Source organism: Dermacentor albipictus, chromosome 4 (genome assembly GCF_038994185.2).
Source record: "Dermacentor albipictus isolate Rhodes 1998 colony chromosome 4, USDA_Dalb.pri_finalv2, whole genome shotgun sequence".
Taxonomy (NCBI): domain Eukaryota; kingdom Metazoa; phylum Arthropoda; class Arachnida; order Ixodida; family Ixodidae; genus Dermacentor; species Dermacentor albipictus.
Window position 1 is genome coordinate 33379517 of NC_091824.1, and position 21445 is coordinate 33400961.

Sequence of the window (21445 nt, forward strand, 5' to 3'; positions counted from 1 at the left end):
TCTGAACGTAAGTGCAGGACACCAATTTCACGTTGAAGAATGCACTATAAATTAGAGAATAGTTCACAACAGCTAAACTTTCGAGATGTAATCTTTAATGCATGTACACTTCCCATAGACAATGAACACATTAAAATTAGGACACATTATTTTGACAGGTACTCTTAAAGCTACTTTAGAAAGCAGCATGCTGTATGTACAAGTACGAAAGCTAAATGATCATGACAAAATCATGAGCCATTGCACTCTGTCGAGGTGGATGGCCAGCGAAGCTGTGTAGCACACGACAAAAAGGTGACACAGAAGTTTGAACAAAGATGGGAAGACATTTACTGTCTCTACAAGTGGCCATCGTGGCGAAAGGTACGCACACACATTAGCTTTTTTATATCCCTGTTCATTCGTGTTTACATTCGTTACATACATTCGTGTTTTCATTCAGCAATACCCTGAGGCAAAGAATCCCTGTATATTCCACTTCCTCTTACCCCAGTGACAAGTAGCAGGCTAGAGACACGCTCTCCAGGCCGACCTCTCCTCCTTTCTCTTCATTAAAATCTCATCCTCCTCCTCCTTTTCAACACGTGCTGTCTGGAAATAAGCAATGATCCTATGACATAAAGTCAGCAGAAACACGCAAAATACAGTTCTAAACTATGATTCAGTGTATCTAAGTAATATCACTCTCCATGCATGATTTTCAGGTCACATGGTCGAGCTTACAGTTTGGTTTACACTGTTTCATGGGGTTTGTTGCATTTAAAACAAAAATTTAAAATCTACTGACTGTATAGGAAGCGGAATTCAATGCCATCCTTGCCGTAAGGGTTACACACCATACAAAACTTGGAACAGAGTCATACTCTACTAAAGAAGGGAACTAACTACCAGTGAATAGTAGGTGTATAGCCACACGTTCTTACAACGTTCTGCATCAAATATATTTTACCTTAGAAAATCTATCTAACTATGCAATAAAGGGTGCATCTGTCAAAGCAGCCTAGGTACAGTGAGTATAACACTGAAATTATTAATACTAGATTCAAAAAGAACTAAGTGATATTAAGCTTGCTACACTTCAACTCAGCAGACATTGGCTTGCACAAATGCAGCTTACATTTTTTCCCCCTCAGTACTGAACCACCTGAATTTGATTGTGCCATTCCAGCTCAGGAGGGACAGAAGTATTTATGTTGTTCGTTGTGTAGTTGAATCCCCTCCTTGGAGAACCACGCGATTGTTCTGTTAAAAAGAAACAAGGAAAAATATAGCTCTAAAGATAAATTAGGACCCAATTAGCATTCGAAGTTTCACGACCTGAACGAAGTCTTGGTAATAGAGAAGTGCGAATAGACTTGTAGTTTTATTCAAATCTATAATCTATAATTCTATAATCTATAATCTATAATTCTTTAATCAGTTAGTGTATGTAAAATTCTACAGCAAGTCATGAATCAAACTTCGGGCCACCAAAAAGTGCTAAAATTATCAAAAACTTATATTAGCACAAATTTCACAACACTATTACTATACAGGCAACTTCACACTAAGGCTAGGGAGTATAGCACTAATTAAAGCATGTTTGCAGTCATAAAATGTGCAAAATAAGAATAATCGATGGAGGAGCGCAATTTACATTTGATGTCCAGCTTCTTCGTCCGCATCAAGTTTCTTGTTCTAGTCCAGAACGTCTGTCCCATTAAATGAAGGCAAATCTAGAAGGTCACAAGGTTGCGAAGGAGCACTGTCTGCATTATTGAGCAGCTGGTTAAAGTATACTGTGAACGGGTCTGTTTAATACCAATCAGTACGTGCAAGATCATTTCCATAAATAGATTCTCTTGCAGCCTTAAGGCTGTACGAAAATTATCAAAATAAAGCATTACGTAAATTTTTTTACTTTAGCACTATTTGCAAGAAGGAAAACTACTTCATATAGCATCGTTTGAAAAAAAAATGGCTGTGGCTTAGGTAAGGTTAAGCCCAGGATGCGAAGCATACTAGCCTTTATTTTAGTTGTTGAACCACTGTTTAGCCTGGTGAACTGCTGTTGCTTGGCTATATTTGGTTCGGCTAGACGAAGAAACAACTCATGCATTACTTCTTCGCCTTCAAGAGTGGAACGCGACAGCGTTCCCGTCGACCCGCCAAGGGGTGTAAGACAATGGGCTACAGGGCAGCGACTACGCGCCCCGCATTGGACGCGGTGAGCGTCGAGCAAAGCAGCGTTCGGCGCGGCAACGAAATGTGCGCCTGAGCAAGAGACGCACGCCTTAGAAACAGCGCGTTTCTAAGGCAACACCGCATTCACTAGAGGCGCTTTTGTACCGCTTTGTAGCGTTGTACTCGTGGCTCAGTGGTAGCGTCTCCGTCCCACACTCCGGAGACCCTGGTTCGACTCCCACCCAGCCCGTCTTGCAAGAGTTGAGCCAAAGCCACTTCTCCTCTGTCGTGACGTCACGGTGTCACGTGATTTCATGGTCACCGCCGCGCCTGAGGAGCTGGGTTGAGCCCTCGTAATATGCTTCGCATAAAAAGAGTCCTAAGCATAACTAAACGCACTAACAGCCTTATAAAATTGAAACAAGAACGGAGCACGTGGCTTCTTTACACTTTTTCATAACCTAGCATTGGCCTCGTGATAACCGTGGGAAAAAGGATTCGTGATTCGTCCAACGCTACAGTCGCGCCACGTACCACAAATTGCGTGCGCGCTAGCGACCCTCGTTGCTCGATTGATGGAGAGCGCTCCTACATAAGGAAACAATAACCTGCGCCACTGACTCATGGAAGTGTCAGTCCGTCACGGTGACTTTGAGACAGGACAGCGCGCCGGCGGCAACTGCGAAAAAGCTTTCTCACACGCTGCACGGTCCCAATACGGGGGTCGGTATAGAATCCTCGCGCTCATGTCATTACAGTGTTATAGCTTAGCGAGCCAGCGTAGACGCCGCTGCGCATGTTGTACCGCGCATGTTGTACTGCGCCTGCGCACTGGCGTCTACGCAGGCCCGCTGAGCTATAAACTCTGTTATCGTGAAGGCAGAGCTAGGTGAGGCATTTGTGGAGAAGCCATGCACTCCGTTGCTTGCGTTTCAATTTATGCCGATACAGAGCACAAGTGAAAGGAAGGTGGCGTCAAATTGCCCAAGCTTAAGAGACGGAGCTTACTCCGAACTCGCTGCTTATCATTTGCACTATACAACATTCAACCAAGAACGTTGGAAATTATGGCTTCTAGCGCGTGTTCTCCTAATTTTTTTTTTTCCATCTCCCAACAGCCAGTAAATTGACTTGTAACATTGTCGTGACACTGAAAGTGCACCGCCCGACTGCACTTCAAGAATACGAGTAACTCTACAAACACCGAGGAATGAAAAAGGCAGAGATAACTTACGTTTGTATTCGCTTTCCATGGCGCACGCGCTTCCAACCTAGCGCAAACCACAAGGAAGATGAAAAACAGCGTCATCACACGTATGTGCACAGACCGGACTGGTTAGAAAGAATTATAGAAAATGACAACACTTCGATTCAAGCGCAGATCGGATACGCTAACGAACTTTGAAAACACTCGCCGAGGGAGCACGCAATACTATTGTGTACTAGAGTGAACTAGTAACACTACACGCAAAACCGTGCGACCATGGAGGACGACACGAAACCATGAAAACAGATACGACGGCATATGCGGTGGCAGTCACGGCTCCATGTCTGTACACAATGAACATATGGTAAAATCGATAGTAATAACGATGCTTTTGCTTTTTGTTGCTTTTTGTCTGCCTATTTAGAATTTGTCATGTGTTTAAAAATAGATGAGACTGAAATATAAACTGTTCATCGCTTCTTGGAGAACTTGGCATGTCGGTCTGCCACACGGACGGTTTCAATCCTCATAAATTTTCATTTAGAATGAACCTTTCGGGCGCGATTGAAGCGCTAAGTACGTTGAACCAGCACAATGCGCAAGATTGAGGTACCTGTACATAAGTGTGGGAAATGACCAACGTTAGCATATCGTGCGATTTTGTTACACGTATGGCGCAATTGCTAAAGCCCATACGCCAGAAGAATTAATATGCAAAATTATAGTTAATAATTGACATTCTGCGTTTTTTCTTCCGTAAGGCATGCAATTTGGGAGGGTTACACAGGTTTAACTTTAACGTGATTGAAGAAGGCGCGTATACCGGGATGGCTAATAAAATATTCGCTTTAAACAATGACGCTAGAAACTTTGCGTGATTTCATAAAGGAGAACTGAAATACGCATACATGCCTGTGTCTATTGCATGCAGGTACCCGTTCAAGTACTATTCTGGGATGTTTATTGGATATCCTTTCGCTAAAGTCAATGGGGTATCCCTGTGACTTCCTTTTTTGTATATGGGACTTCAGTACTTAATTGGTATGTCCTGAGGAAATATGGTGTTTTCTGGGTAGAGGAAGCGCTAGCTGAGATTCTTTTAGGTATTTGCGGTTAAACTGTGCAGATTTCTAGCCTCATAGCGCTCATTGTGATCAGTTAACTGTTTTGCATTCACAACCAGTCCTTTTCCTTATGTATTATCGGGGTGGAGACATGAAAATTTTCGTTCATGCGTTCGTTGATTCAAACGTTCCGTACTGCTTCAGGAAACACGATACACACCGCGGGACTCATATACACCCGATAAAACTAGATAATGTACTCTAATTAGAATTCACCGCATATAATTAAAAGTTTGATTCTCAATGACTATCTTTCCTTATAGTATCGAGGAAATCATGCAGCCAGCAAAATTATTCCTGACATGGCTCATTTTTGCCACATAGACATCTCACGCAGAGTCAGCTTCATGAACGTTAAAACAGGGGTACACACAATCGTTGGAAGTCCGTAAAGACGAGGCGTAGGCAACTCCATGTCGCGTCCTAATGCTTTCTGAACATGCCAACTCGCGGCACAGGTATACAGATTTTCATCGAGTATTCTTAAGGTGCAACTCTACACCCTTGCCTCCGAGTTCACCATCGCCTTCTCAAAGGTGCGCCGCAGCAATCTCGGAGGCGACGCTGTGTGCAGCCCGAGTTTGGTTCCTGTTGCCCGAAGCAGCGACGTTTCGCGCCGTTCGTCACTGCGCCTACATTACGCTTGCTCTGGTTCGCATTTTTCTTGCTGCGCATTGTGGTCATAATTTGTTGTGTTTCACTTGAAAGCGATTTATTAGAGCGTCTGGTAAAATTAAACTGACAGTTCACCACTTGTGGCAGCCCAAAAAATTGATAAATTAGCTGTTTGTCTGCGTCGGAATCTTGAAACATTTGTATACGCGATAATAGTGGGTCCTTAGATAGTGTCACCTTTCCCACGAGGAAAGAGCAGCTTATGGCCGAATTCAACACAGACGTAATAGGTACAGAGGGTGTCTGCGCCTCTTTCTGCGTCTAGTACTGATACACGTGCATAGGAGTAGATGCCTTAGAATGGCAAGTCGATATAAATATCGTACCATATCCGCAGTTCATGTGTAGTAATTATGTTTGCAATGCTATTTATTTATTTATTTATTTATTTATTTATTTATTTATTTATTTATTTATTTATTTATTTATTTATTTGTGATATACCCTCAAGGTACATAATTGTATATTGCAGAGGGGAGGGACGAGAATACATTCCAAGACTATTAATACAGGATTAGTTCTAGGAATTCACTGTGCAGGGAACAAAAGTGATATAAAAGAACTAGTAATGCATTCATAAAAACGAAAAGAGAGACTTACATAATATGAAAGTACAGAAAGAGTACACTTTGGCAAGTAGACAACGTGTTCACGAATAAGTACGTGATTGTGCCATTTGCCACCATACATTATTTTACGTTGATTAGTGCATTCTTAAAAAGCGTGGGGTCACTGATGCTTACTAATGATGTAGGTAGATTATTCCAGTCGACTGAAGTCCTAGGAAGGAATGATTGTGAGCACGCGATGGTGTTATGACGGGGTACGTTAACTTTATGTAAGTGGTTACGACGAGCCGAATAATAAGGCGCAGGTTGGATCCAAACAGGGCGAAGAGATGCGTTGGGGTGGTAGATTTTATGAAAAAAAGGAAATGCGTGATTCTTTTCTGCGAAGAGATAATAATGGAATTTGAAGGGTACTGTTCATTATTGTAACACTAGCAGTGCGATGGTAGTTAGCTAAGATGAAACGAACAGAGCGATTTTGCACTGATTCAATTTCGTTAATTAATGTTATCTGATGATGATCTGAAACGAATGAGGCATATTCTAATCGGGGGCGGACGTATGTTGTGTACAACAGCCGTTTTAATAAAACAGGCGCAAGCTAAACATTTCTCTTCAAGCATCCTAAGGAGCGGTTAACTTTGGATATTACATATTGTACGTGCTGCTTCCAAGAAAGATCCCTAGTTATTTGAATGCCAAGATAACGGTAGCATGTAACGGATTGAAGGGGGCAGTCATTGAGAGCGTAGGTAGTGTTATAACGAGAAATCCGCATAGATTTGCATTTATTAATGTTAAGTTCCATGCAGCATGTGAGGCACCAATTAGATATGTTATTTAAATCAGATTGAAGGGTAGTTATAGCACAGGCATTAATTATTTTTCGATATGTAACACAGTTGTCTGCGAATAAACAAATTTGTGAGGAAACGTTATCAGGTAAATCGTTAATATATATTAAAAATAAAAGAGGCTCAAGATAAGACCCTTGTGGAACGCCGGATTCAACTGGAGTCGCGGTAGATGTGGAGTCATTAGTTACTACAAATTGGGAACCACACGAAAGGAACGATTGGATCTAGCTAAGTACTCCCGGGTCAATGTTGAGTGCGCTTAGCTTGTGTAGTAGCAATAGATGTTCTTTCTAGGTACGCAATGGTGTAGGCGGGAAATTTTTAACACAGCAGGCCCCCGGCTTATGACGCGTCTCACATGCACTGAACTCTAGTCCAACAGCTAAATTAGCTAAATTACAGGTTTATCGCATTGTATCTGTTACGTTTTCAACAGTATGCAAAGGAAAGCGAACACGAGGGCGTGCAGGAAAGTGCTTTTATCTCTCGGCCACTTCACGCCGGCTCCTATTGCTTCTTTTGTCGCTGTAGTGTTTCCTTGGCAGACTTTCTCGCCGTCGGCGTTTTTTCCTTTCTTCCTACACTTGCCGTTATGCTCACGTTATGCGAATTACCGCGGTCGACGCTACAGGCAAGTGCCTGTCTGTTGACCTCGAGGGGAAAGATTCGATTTCCGGCTGCAGCCAGCCGTATTTAGATCGGGTGGTAAGAGAGAGAGAGAAAGAGAGAGAGAGGGAGAGCGATCTAAAGGCTAATTGAATAAAAATGCGCACAACGGAGGATGTTTGACGAGATTCTGCTCGCCTTGCGCCGCAGCGTCAATCTCTGGCGTATTTCCAGCTCATTCCCACGATGTTCCTAGATGGCAGCACCACAGTCGATGACCCTTTTCGCTGCCACCCATATAGCCTTTGTGCTCGTAGTCGGAGAAGAAGGCGCTGACAATTTCATTTGTTGTTGTTTATGATGATGATGCCTCAAAACATTCCATATTCGAATTGTGCGTGCCGCTGTAACGTCATCGTCGTCATTGTGGCATCAACGTTGTGGTTGATGGCTCTGTCGTCGTATTAGCATGGACAACTGTCGCCGTTTTGCTTTACACTCGTGCTTTACACGAATGATTATGCATGATTGCCTTGTCAGGCATTTCGTGCCTTCATCACACTTCCAGTTTTACTCTCTTCATTCCCTCAATTAATCTGTTCACCCTGTCCTGAGCCCTTTCGTTCTAAAAGAATTAAATTATGGGGTTTTACGTGCCAAAACCACTTTCTGATTACGAGGCACGCCGTAGGGGGGGACTCCGGAAATTTCGACCACCTGGCGTTCGTTAACGCGCACGTAAATCTAAGCACACGGGTGTTTTCGCATTTCGCCCCCAGCGAAATGCGGCCGCCGTGGCCGGAATTCGATCCCGCGACCTCGTGCTCAGCAGCCCAACACCATAGCCACTGAACAACCACGACAGGTGCCCTTTCGTTCTCACGCGGCAGATGGGGAAACCACTATTATTATTATTATTATTATTATTATTATTATTATTATTATTATTAACCTGTATTGTGCATTCCGAAGTTATACTGGATACATACAATTTTTCAGAGATCAGAAGCTTCCACTGTTCTAGATTTCTTATGGACTAAAAGTTGAACCAACACAAGCGTATGAGAGTCGAACCTTTTCAAGGAGCACATGTTGGAATAAACAAATGCCTCACTAGGCGACATTCTGAGCGGGCATTTGCGTTCGCACCGAAGCTCCACGAAAACCGCCTCCGAGATTGGCGATACCGATGCAGTTTCCTCCGCGCGGTCAATTTTTGGCGCGTCTCCAACGCTTCCTCGCGACGTTCCTAGATGGCAGCACGACAGTCGCATGTGCCCCTGCTTAAAAGCGGCGCCTTTTATTTCGCCGTCCTTAAAGGCGCGCATTTCAAATTTATCAAGCTGTTCTTTGCTGACGCAACCAAAATTTACGGATCGAACACAGCGTATGCACACAATCTGTTTTGTGCATTGTGTTTCTTTTTCTTGAACAACGCAGCTCATAGACGACTCAGACAAGAGCAAGAAAATAAAAAGAAAAAGAAGCAATGGGCCTTCTTTCGCTCATGCTAGTGTGATTTCCGGTGTGGCGTTGCGTTACTTACCACAACGCCACTCCAAGTTGCCCATGGGCGAGTACTATTAGAGTATATTTTATTTATTTTTGCCTTGATGAATCAGACGCGCGCGCGCTTACAGCCGTGGCAAACGCGGAGCGCCTCAGGCAAAGCAGCTGCTGCGGTGCGCCGAAGACGTCTGGCAGTGGAACGCTTCGCCAAACTCGGGCGTCAGGTCCAACGCGGAGTTCATCTCGGTCCACTCCACCGTCCTGAGCGCGCTGTGGTCCCGGTCGCACCACGATCTCTCCACCATGCGCATAAAGAAGAACTGTCCGTGCGAAAGCCTCCAACGGGCGTCCAGCGTTCTCGGCACGTACAGGCTCGTCTGGTCCAGGCTGTTCAGCAAGGACCTCAGCGCCAACACTACGCCGACGCTTCGGGGCGAGACGGTGGCGGGCCTCACGTGTGATCGGCGCAGACACTGGCGCATGTCGGCGAGATTGTTCGAGGTTGCCTTGGACCACGAAATCTCATCGACCAGGAGGTCCCACACGAAATTGGCGATGTTCGTTCCGAGCCACGGCAGGTTGTGCATCACCGATGACTCCGAAAGGTGGCCGAGGTCGTGGTAGAACGACGTGGGTACGAGGATTTTGTTCCCGGCGGACAGCGTCAGGTGGTGGACGCGAGACGCCGGCGACCCGAATACGCGCAACTTCGTCTTCTTCCGCATAAGCCGCTCTTCGTATTCGAGCATATTGAAGTGGTATTCCAGATAGACTTGAGTCATGTTTGGCGGATGGTTGTCCGCCACCGCGTACTCGTGAGGAAGCAGCAGCGTAAGGCTCCTGAGGAAGGCCTTGGCCGTCAGGTGGTCGCCGGCGGCGAAGAGGCTGCTGTTCATGACCATTTGGGAGATGGCCTTGATGACCGCGTCGAAGATCACGTGAATCTCCCAGCTTTTGCCAATATTGGAAGACATGTCGGATCGAAGCTGTTCCCAGGTGTGAGACAGCCCGTGGACACTGCGGTTGCAGAACGCCTCCTGATTGCCGCCGGCGTCGTGCGAAAGCTCGGTCTCGAAGTGGCTGAACGAGGACAAGACGCTGTACGCGACCATCAAGGCGACCGAGGTCGGTTGATTGGACGGACTCGAGAGTCTGCTCATGAAGCTCCGGAGCTGCGACTTGCCTTCCACGTCGACCCGGTCAATTTCGCGCAGGTCGACGTAGGCCGCCGACAGGGCGTTCTTCCACTCGACCAGAGACACAGATTCGAAGAGGTCGGCGAGTTCGCCGAAGTCTCCGGTTTCGTTCGCAGCGGGTCCGCTTTTCTCTGCCGCCACTTCGCTACCGAAGCGCAGAAGGTCAACCTCCGACAAGTTGCATCCGATCTTGCTGTTGAACTGCTTCAGTACGAAGGCGATGCAGTCGTTGCAGCGTGGGCACAGCTCCGTTATAGCGTACTCCGCTTTTGAGATGGCTATATGCGCCGACGCGTTGTTGAGGGCGTTGAGCGTGAACTTCTGCTCGATGTTGACTGCAGCAGGGAGCCGGTACTGGAGCGACATCTTGAGAAAGAAGTCGAGGATCTCCCTCACCGTCATCGCTGCGTGAACGTGACCTCTGTCGATAACGATTGACGTCAGGTTGCGCAGAATGCCTTCCTTCGACCAGGGCATCATCAGGCAGGACCTATAGAAAGCTGCCAGCGTCCTTGCCGCCGGGCTGGTCCAGCTGGTCGTGGCCGTGGCCCCGGTTCTCAGCATGTTCTCAAGGAGCCGTTGATGAAGATCCGTTACGGTGCTGTGATTTCGGCTGGCGTTGTAGCAGACGTAGCTCGTGAAGTTGACGCACGGGTCGATGCTGCTATTTATGAACTGCGTCAGTTGGCGGGCGCCCTCGACGCAGCAGAAGGACGTCATCTTGTGGCGTCCGCTGGAAACCAGCAACGCGCCGGACACGTACCAAATGACCAGGCCGAGCACGAGCGGCGTGAAGATGGCCAGGAAGATGCTGAGTGCCGGCGGCAGCTGTTTCACGCCGGGCTCGTCGATCGGCCGGAAGGATTCAGTAGGGACGTCGGTGTCCGACACGCTCGCAACTCCTAACCGCGGTGGAGCGGTGACTACGCGTATACCGGTGCCACTTAGGACGGCTGTCATCGCAGTGGTTGAGGTTGCGGAACCGGGGCGGGAGATTTTAGTCGGTAAGCGCTGTGGCACAGCACCGGAAGCCGGAACAGCCCAGGAATGGGTGCGCGAGAGTCTCGCGAATGATTACGATGTTCATAATGATGACCTCAACCCACAGCGCGTACCCACTGATGAGGGATTGGCAAAGAATTCAGTGCCACTCATGACATCTTTAATGGAGAGCGGGCTGCGCATTATGACGCGGTTGAAATACGTGGGCAGAATTGGTATGTGTATCGCATGTGGACGTTTAGTTTCACTGCACATTATCATCGTCATCCTCAGTCCCCTTCTCTCTCTTCTTGCTTCCCCTTCTCTCTTTCTTCTGCACAGAGTATCAGGCCAGAGACAAAGCTCATCCGGCGGACCTTTCCGCATGCCTCGCATTAAGATGGTCCCGCTCTGAGTGGCGCAGGGAAAAATATATTAACTGAACAGGCGGCTATAATTCATCGATCCTCTTTTTTTTTCTCTTTCTCATATAGTGCGGTGACGGCGAATGCGAAGAGGTTAATTGGGACCACTAGTAATGTTAATGGTAATTAAGATAATTGTACGAAAGAGGCGGCTATTATGAGACTGAACTGTAAGTGTGTGATTTCTTTTTTACCCAGCTCCTCACTCACACGCTACGGAGTGAGGCAAATTTGTCGTTACTGATCAAGAGGCCTTGGACGCTCTTGATCAATGAACGTGCCAGAGCGAGGTAAAACGTAACTATGTTGCCAGGCTAAGACCGACGCAGGAGACCCTGTAAAAAACTAAGAAGGTAATTGCATACACTATTCCGTTCTTGTCGCCTTCTGTCCTGGTATGTGTAGGTCATGTTTCAGGTTCAATAACAACAGCAACTACGCGCGAACTTTGAGTTCCTACATTTAGGCTGCTCGATTATCCGCCGCAGTAGGCGTGTACCAGCACTACCACGTAAACCAACAAAATGTCTTACGGTCAATCGTGTAATCAGAGAACGAGTGTTTCCGCAGTGTTCAGTAACGTTCAGCAGTTTCTCTGGTGTTAACGACTCAGCTGTGCTGACGGATTTCTGGCACGCAGAGGGCATAAAATAAAAGCAATGGAGCTTGAGTGATCATTCCGCCAAATGAAAGCACACTTGTACGTGATAATTGGTGGCTGCGTTGCGCACGGTTCACGATGACACTAATAGAAATGGGAGACTTCTTAGCTCATTTTCATTCAGTTACGTGCGTGTTCTAAAGCCGCTGAATGAGTGAAAAATCGAAGCTAATGATTCCGTTGGTAGCCGCAGGCACCAAGACCCGCTTATACTACATCGACTATCGAGTGCGTATAACTGCATTTATATTACTACGAAGATTAAAGAAAGGAAAGTGGTACGCTGGTTTGTCCGAGGCGTTGCAAACATGAAGTAATTATAACATCCAGATAATAATGAGGGATTTGCCTAGACTTGGAACTACTTTGTGGCTTTTGCAAACTGACCATTTTCAATAAACTATTTGCGTTATAAATGCAACCATTCGTAATGAATAGGCCTTTGCATACCCTTATCGTTTCACGCGTTAGGAAATATTATTTCTTAGAAATTATAAAGGTAAAGCGTCGCAAGTACAAGAAGAACGTCTCAGATAAAAAAAAGCATGGATGGATGGATGGATGGATGCCAAGGTCTTATGCGCTGCCAAGGTCTTATGTTGCCTAACGTCCTACCTATGTTAAAGAAAGAAAAAAAAGTTAAGGAGAAAAATCGCGAAGAATTCCCGTAACGAAACTTTATGAACCCCTAGTGGGAACTCTGGTTTCGTGCGCCTCCGTTGTTTGTCATTTCCCTCCTTTTCTTCCACCAATCTTCCAACCGCCTCTTGCTAATCTCTATTGCCAACATGTTTACTTTCCCCTGCTCTCGATCAACCCAAGGGCTTCAAGAAGGCCAGCGGTGCCTAAATCGACCACCGGGCAGATATCTTCACATTCTAATAAAACGTGCTCCATCGCTTCCCTAGCTTTACCGCTGCGAGTACATGCTTCTATATCGTAGCACTAGAGTGCTCTCTAGTATCGTTCGTAGGAAACGTTATTGCATTGCTGGATCGGCTCTCGCGTCGAAAGATGAGCTGCGCCCGAGGTGCCACCTCCTCTCCGTGACGGTAAAAACACGAGCTCAAGTCGGTGGCAGAGCTTCCAGGAATGGAGACAGCTGTCTCGCCTTTCTACCAGTGAATAGGATTGCGTCTTCCGGCCATGTCTGGACGATTGTCCCCGAGGGAGTAGGTGTATCGTGTTCTCCCTCTTTTTCTATGTTTTCTTTCTTTCTTTCTTTCTTTCTTTCTTTCTTTCTTTCTTTCTTTCTTTCTTTCTTTCTTTCTTCCTTTCTTTCTTTCTGAGCAGCGATACGTGCAGTGGTCTACCTCAGCCGCGCGGTTACATCGTATATTGGTAAGAATACATGTAAAGGATTACCCTTTCGGGCCAGTTGGTGAGGCGTATGTGACAACGATGAAGCCTTCAGACAAAGTCCCAAAGAAAGGCGAGACGGGCCGTACAAGTGCTTAGCTTCGAAGGAAATAGCCATACGCCCTCTGCTCCAGAGTGCTGCGGGAAGAGCCTGATGCATTCCACATTGAATGCTGAACAAGTAGTTACGCATAAAAGAGTTGAGCGAAAGAGACACTAACTTTAAAAGAGTATTTTTGGCTGGCCAGTTAGTGAAGCACATTTTACAACGATGGGACGCAACGCACTCGACCATGGGAAGGCGAGAGAGACGGGACAATTGCTTGCTCCGCCCGTCTCACACCTTTGTTCCCGCGTTTTGCTCTGAATAGTTGTCAAACACTCTTGTCAGTAGTAGTTTTTTCTTGCAGATTTTTTTCTTTTATTTCTTGCCATTGAACAAGAGGAAAGGACTCCAGACGAAAAGCTACTAATCAGTAACTTGAGTGTCTGAGGCCTCAAAAGCAAATCAAAGGAGGAGGAGGAGGAGGAGAAACATTTATTTAAGAAATAAAAGAAAGGACAAGCAGGTGTCTTTCTGCTTGTGCGGGAGGCGCCCTTAGTCCAGGGCTCCTGCGGCTCTTGCTGTCTCCCGGGCCCGCCGCACCAGTTGCTGCTGGTTACGAGGGTCCGAACTAGTCAGCACGGCCTCCCACTGCTCGGGTGTGGGGTTGGGTATTTGCGGGGCCGCCTTCACGTTGGGGCACGCCCATGTGGTGTGATATAGGGAGGCGTAATCATTACAAAAAGGACATTTGTATGAATATAGTGTAGGGTGGATTGCGTGTAGTCTGCTTAAATGTGGGTATGTATTGGTTTGTAGTTGTCTCCATGTTACGGCGTCTTCACGTGAGAGGGTCTTGTGTGGAGGTGGGTATTGTCGTCTGTTGAATCTGTGGTGTTGTAGTATGGCGTTGTATTGTAAAGGTACGGGCTCCATGGATGCGTCCGTATCCCTCTCTTGTGGCGCCCGGGTGGCATGAGCTCGGGCTACAGCGTGCGCACGCTGATTTCCACGGAGGGACTCGTGTCCTGGAGTCCACACTATTTCAACGTCCGGGAATGCGGAGGCCTGTTTGAGGAGTCGGTGGGCGATTGAAGATATTCGACCTCTCGCGTAGCTACGGCAAGCTGCCTGGGAGTCGGTAATAATTGTGATGTACTCGTTGGTCAGACTAGAGGTGATGGCCAAGGCGATGGCTGTCTCCTCCGCTACGAGGGCGCTGGCAGTGCGGACAGTCATCGAGACCACCTCTTGTAGGTTATAGTCGACAACGCTGGCCGTCATGGCTGCTTTTTCGGTGTACTGCGCGGCATCTGTGTATAGTGTGGTGGGGAGACTGCCATATCTTGTCTGTAGAGCTTTTGCGCGAGCTTGGCGACGATCGGCATGATGTTCCGGGTGCATGCTTCTGGGGATAGGGGCTACCTTAATGTGCTCTCGCAAGTTGGGGGCCAGATGGATTGCTTGTTCGTGGCCTTTGCTGTGTGTGGGGTAGCCTAGGCGCGCTAGGACTGGTCTTCCTGTTGGTGTGAGGGCTAGTCGTTCTCGTTGGCTTGTGAGGGGGGCGTCTATAATTTCTCTTATAGTATTATGCACTCCTAGGGCTTCAAGCTTGAGTGTCGCTGTTCCCGGGGGTAGGCCGAGCGCTTGCTTGTAGGCTTTCCGAAGAAGTACGTCTAATTGATCTATCTCCTTGGCAGTGAGGGGCAAGTACGGGGCAGCGTAGGCAATGCGGCTGATTATCAGGGCCTGGACGAGCTGTATTATGTCGTCTTCTTTCAGTCCGTATTGTTTGGTGGTGATACGGCTGACCATTCGCATGATCTGGAAGGTGGTCTGCTTGAGACGTTGGATGGTGTATGCGCCTCCGCCGTCCTGTTGTATGTGGAGTCCGAGAATGCGGACGCGGTTTACTGTGGGTATTTCTTTGTCGTCGAGGATGAGTGTGATGTTTGGTAGTTCATTGAGTTTTCTTCGGGATTTCTGTCGAACGACTAATAGTTCTGACTTCTCGGGGGAGCACCGGAGACCACTTGATTCTGCATATTGCTGGACGACGTCGGTCGCTTGTTGAAGGGCGTCTTGTTTCTCTCCTTCGGAACCAGCGGTGGTCCAGATAGTGATGTCATCGGCGTATATTGCATGCCTGATTCCTGGTATTGCGTTGAGTATGTCAGGTAATTTCATCATAGCAATATTGAAAAGGGTGGGTGATAGAACAGCACCTTGTGGGGTTCCTGTGTTGCGGGTAGGTAACGTCGGGGTTCTGAGTGAGCCAATGCCTATTGTGGCCGCGCGGTTGCTTAGAAAGGCGCGTATATAATTGTAAGTATTACGGCCACAGTTCGTGAGGCTTAGGTTTGTAAGGATGGTATGGTGAGCCACATTGTCGAAAGCGCCTTTGAGATCGAGTGCTAAAATCACTCCGGTGTTGTGCGGTGAGACGTGTTCAAGGACTTGTTCCTTCAGCTGAAGAAGTATGTCGTGGGTAGAAAGGTGGGGCCGGAATCCGAACATTGTTTCGGGAAAGAGGTCGCTGGATTCTAGGTAAGGTTGAAGGCGATTGAGAATGACATGTTCCAGAAGCTTGCCTAGGCATGAAGTCAGTGAAATTGGTCTCATATTTTCTAAGCTGGAGAGTTTGCCTGGCTTCGGAATGAGTATGATGTCCGCGTGCTTCCAGTCTGCTGGCAGTGTACCCGCTTCCCAGTGATGATTGAAGAGGTCAGTAAGAGATTGAATGGTGCCATCATCCAGATTGCGCAGGAGCTTGTTATTAATTTTATCCTTGCCTGGGGTGGTGTTTCGTGTGAGTGCATGGAGTGCTTGTTGTACCTCAGTGATAGTGATCGGCTTGTCGAGGTCGTAATTGTCGCTCCCGCTGTAGGTTGGAGGTAGTCCTTGTGCGGGTTCGAAATCGCCTATGTACCGCGCCCGCAACTCCTCCAGGATTTCGTCATCAGAACCCGGATGGTTGTGGAGGATACGTTGGATTGTTTGCTGGCTAATTGCCTTGTTTGTGTGGGGTCAAGAAGATGGCGTAGCAGCGACCATGTTTTGGCCGTGCTAAGATTACCCTGCAACTTGTTGCATAGTTGTCGCCAGTTGTGACGGGTGAGCTCCCCAGCATAAAATTCCGCGGTTGCCGTGAGTTTCGCTATACGTAGTTTCAATTTACGATTATGTTTTTGGCACTTATTTATTTATTTACTTACATACCTACAGCGCCCAATGTTGGGCATTAGAGTAGGGGGAAGGAGTATACAAATGATGGAAATACAGATGATTGATGTTACAAAAGGATAGATCTAATACACAATACAACAAAATATTGATATTGAAAACACAGTACTTAACACAACATTACACTAGAGGTTATGAAATACAATATAAATACACTTTAGTACATAATACGACGCAATGATAATATTAATAATAATTATAATTAGAATAATGTAATGAAAAAAAAGAACAGCGAGTAAGGCAAAAAGCCGCGGACAGGAAAGGTTAATCTCCTATTCTGTCCGAAGCGAAACACATTTTAGAACTAAAGATATAAATGTTTCGACAACAAAGTTACGAACACAGATGGCGTTGCTGTAACAATTTCGAGCGGCAGTTTATTCCAATCATGTACAGTTTTTGGAAAGAAGGAATGCTTATACAGGTTGATACGGCATTTGTACTCTTGCACCTTTAGCGAATGATCTGTTCTAGGCGATATGTAGCTTGGGTTCTTTATGTATGTGTCCCTGCACAAACCAGTCTTGCCTGTGTAAATATTGAAGAAAAGTTTAAGCCGCAAATATTTCCGTCGGTTCTCGAGAAGTGGCCATCCCAAGTTAACACGTATTTGTGATGAGCTCTGAGTGAAATCATAGTTGGCAGCAACGAACCGGGCGGCGCGTTTTTGTATTCGTTCCAGTTGGTTAATGGCTGTGTTTGTCTCTGGGTCCCAGGCAGAGCTGCCGTACTCTAACATCGGACGAACGTTTGTTAAATAAAGCGTTTCCTTTACCTTATGGGGGGCTCTCCAGAAATTACGTTTTAGAAAATGTAACATACGACTAGCCTTTAACGCCACGCTCTCTATATGGTCATTCCAAGAAAGATTATATTTAAAGACAACGCCTAAGTACTTGTAACTATTTACCTCGATCAATGGTTCACTGTTTAGAAAGTAATCTTTAGCAAGTGGTACCCTCTTGTTAGTGAAGCGAATGACATTGCACTTGGCAGAGTTTAATTTCATGCTCCAGCTGTCGCACCACGTGGACACTGTTAGAAGGTCATTTTGTAAGATACATGAATCGGCAGGGGACGTAATGGTGCGATATATGCAACAATCATCAGCATACAGGCGTATGTGACTGGAAAGATGCGTTCCTATGTCATTTATAAATATTAGAAATAACAGTGGGCCCAAGACGGACCCCTGTGGAACGCCCGATAAGACTTCAGTCTCTGATGAGGTCAGTCCTTCAAGCACAACACGCTGCTTTCTACCAGTAAGATACGCCTCAAGCCATTTCATCAGTGATGCTGGAATTTTGATGGCAGACAATTTTATGAGTAGAAGGTTATGTGCAACAGAATCAAAAGCTTTCTGAAAATCCAGAAATACGCAGTCGACCTGGTGTCCGTTATTTATTGATGATGCGATATCATGGGTGAACTCGATTAGCTGAGTGTCACATGAGAATCCCCGGCGAAACCCATGTTGCGTGGGGCAAAAGAATCCGTTGCTCTGTAAGTGACTCATTAAGTTGGTATAAATTATATGCTCTAGTAGCTTACATGAGACGCTAATTAGTGAAATAGGTCTGTAATTTTTTGTCTTTGTCTTGTCGCCGCCTTTGAATACAGGTACTACGTTACCACTTTTCCAATCTTTAGGCAGGGACCCCTCTTCGATAGATGCCTGAAAAAGAATTACTAAAAATGGGGTGACAGATGCAGCACAGTTCTTTAAGACATAGTTTGGAATGTGGTCAGGACCAGATGCGGAGCTAACTTTAACGTTCTTGAGCAGTGAAGCAACTCCCTGTTCTGTTATTTCTATGTTTTCCATTTGTTCGAAGTCGGTAGGAATTGGTAAGTCTTTCACAATAGCAGCAGTGCCGGAAAATATTGATTGGAAGTAGTGATTGAAGTGCTCAGTTTTGCTGGTTACGTCATCACCGTAATTTACGTCATCTATAGTATCAGGCACAGTTACTTTGTTGTTCCCTTTACTTTTGACATACTTCCAGAGATCTTTCGGATTAGATTTTATTTTATCACCTAATGTGCGCAGGTATGTAGCCTCAGCGTTCCTCATCTCTTTGTTGATAGTCTTGCTTAGGTCTTTCATCTTAAGATACGTGTCGGAATCCGGGCATGTGCAATATTTGCGATATAATCGGTGCCTCCTGTTAATAATTGATCGAAGGTTGCGGTTCATCCATGGCTTATCAGATTGCCGTCGGGACGATACAATGCGTGATGGGACGTAAACTTGAACTAATGACAATAGCTTAGCTTTAAACAAACACCAGGCAGAATTAACGTCGATGTTTGAGGTGTGTCGACGAAATTCAGGTAGAAAGCCGTCAAGTTCCAGAGATAGCGATGAGTAATCTGCTTTATTATAAAAGAACACCTTCCGTGGCGGTGGGCTTTTTCGGCGCATAGCAGTACACGTTAGTTTTGCAGTAACGACTTCGTGGTCGCTTATACCGGGAATTACGGTGACGCTGGATACAAGATCTCGATCGTTACAGAGGAACAGATCAATTATGCTTTCATTAGCTGATCCTAACCTTGTTGAGCGCTCAACAAACTGGAACAGAGAGTTGGCTTTTATCAGCTCGCAAAATGCTGTGGAAATAAGAGACGAGGAATTGTTTTGCGGTTGAAAGTTTTCCCATTTAATATGGGGAAAGTTAAAGTCGCCACCAAGAATAATATATGTCGTGTTTAACGAGAGCATGATGTGATTAATTTGAAACAAAGGCTTCGGTGACCTGCAGTTTGGGGGCCTGTAGAACGATCCGATTGCTACAGAGTGGCCGTTTGCGAGCATCACCCTACACCAGACCGTTTCGCAAAGGCAGCTTTCTATGTTGATGGGAGTGCTGCTGAGACTGCTGTGGATCAAAACAAAAACGCCACCACCGTGGCAGTTGCGGTCTTTTCTGTAAACAGTGTAGTCTGACGGAAATAGTTCGCTGTTGTAGACTGAACTATCTAGCCATGACTCTGTGCCAATGACTACATGTGGTTTTGTCGATTCCAAAAGAGATTCAAACTCATGTTTTTTGTTTTTTAGACTTCGACAATTCACGACAATGAAATTCAGGTTGTGAGCCGTCTTCTGAGATGTAGCGAACTGTGATGGCTATCCGTCTAACTCGATTACGTTATCGGAATCAGCATTGTACTTGTATGTCTTTTTACCTATTTTGAGCTTATTGAAGATAAGCTTGAAATCACTGCCACGTGATTTAGCAAACTGAAGCAACTTCTTGCGCTCAAAGCAAACCTTCTTAGAGTAGTCTTCACTAATGCCAAATCCTGTTCCCTTTAGTCTTGAGGCGGCCTCAAGGACGCGTTGTCTTTCTTTAAATGATATGAATTTTACTATTAATGGTCTTTTCTTGTGCTCAGAGTACCGCCCTATTCTATGTGCTCTCTCCATAGATTGTAGTTCAAGTGACACATTTAATTTCTCTGCACAAAAGGACGTAATCTTTTCTTCTGATTCAGCCCATGTTTCCTTCGCGGTGTCGGGAAGGCCGAAAAAAATCAAGTTATTCCGTCGAGACCTATTTTCTAGGTCGTCTTGGCTATCACGCATTGAGGCAAGTGCAGAAGTGGCCGAGTCAACACGACATGAAATCCTTTCTATCGTGGCATGCAGTGATGTGACGCGTGATGCGGTTTCCTCAGCGAGTTGAACTTTGACACTCAAATCGTTTATCTTTTGTTCCATTGCTTGCTGATTAGCTCGAAGGCAGCGGATCTCATCTAGTATCTCGGACTGCCCTTGCATCATCAATGGAATTTTCATAATAGCTTGAAACATTTGCTGTTCTTGTTCAGTAGAAAGGGGTCCTGGATTTTGTTCTACATCTCCAGAGAGCAGTAAGTAAATCTTAGACAGACAACCAGGGCTAAAAATGCAACTTAACCCAAAATAACACAGTTTGCTTGCAGCGAACAGTAAGCATGCAATGGGATCTGACGCCGATTTTTTAAATGGCTTGCCATTCACGAAACGGTAGGAGTAACTAACCTGCATAAACAGTAGGCGTAAGTTTCTGGTGGCCATGTCGGCGCCAGATCCCAGAGTGGCATAGCGAGGCAGCTGCTTATGTAGTTTTCTGTCCGGGGCTGACCCCTGTTGCCAGCAGACGAGTTGTTCAACCATAGGTGTCGCTGTGGTGTCCAGTGTGCCTTGTGGATCCGAGAAGCGAAGAGTCGGGCAGGTGCCGTCAAAGTCGAAAGGTGTCGTGATCAGCGCTCCGCGTCCATCCGGAAAGCGAAGGGCCGTACTGCTGTCGGTCAATCCGGCGCTCTCGGCGCTCAGGGGACACGTCAAGTTGGCGAACACATAAGCAGCGTACGTCATCTGCATAAACAGTAGGCGTAAGTTTCTGGTGGCCATGTCGGCGCCAGATCCCAGAGTGGCATAGCGAGGCAGCTGCTTATGTAGTTTTCTGTCCGGGGCTGACCCCTGTTGCCAGCAGACGAGTTGTTCAACCATAGGTGTCGCTGTGGTGTCCAGTGTGCCTTGTGGATCCGAGAAGCGAAGAGTCGGGCAGGTGCCGTCAAAGTCGAAAGGTGTCGTGATCAGCGCTCCGCGTCCATCCGGAAAGCGAAGGGCCGTACTGCTGTCGGTCAATCCGGCGCTCTCGGCGCTCAGGGGACACGTCAAGTTGGCGAACACGTAAGCAGCGTACGTCATCTGCATAAACAGTAGGCGTAAGTTTCTGGTGGCCATGTTGGCGCCAGATCCCAGAGTGGCATAGCGAGGCAGCTGCTTATGTAGTTTTCTGTCCGGGGCTGACCCCTGTTGCCAGCAGACGA

The 21445-nt window shown here is 46.4% G+C and overlaps 2 protein-coding genes across 4 annotated transcripts in view; one reads left to right on the top strand and one right to left on the bottom strand.

Annotated features, from left to right (window-relative positions):
• The window catches only part of LOC135900130 (sodium-dependent phosphate transport protein 2B-like), a 149133-nt gene that overhangs the window by 45634 nt on the left and 82054 nt on the right, over positions 1 to 21445 (top strand). The gene's annotated exons all lie outside the window — the stretch shown is intronic.
• LOC139059053 (uncharacterized) lies at positions 556 to 21427 on the bottom strand. Its single transcript, XM_070536885.1, has 3 exons — positions 20652 to 21427; positions 3398 to 3434; positions 556 to 591 (listed from the first exon to the last, which is right to left on the bottom strand). Exons 1-3 carry the CDS (start codon positions 21357 to 21359, stop codon positions 578 to 580), a joined length of 759 nt encoding a protein of 252 aa, XP_070392986.1. The 5' UTR covers positions 21360 to 21427; the 3' UTR covers positions 556 to 577.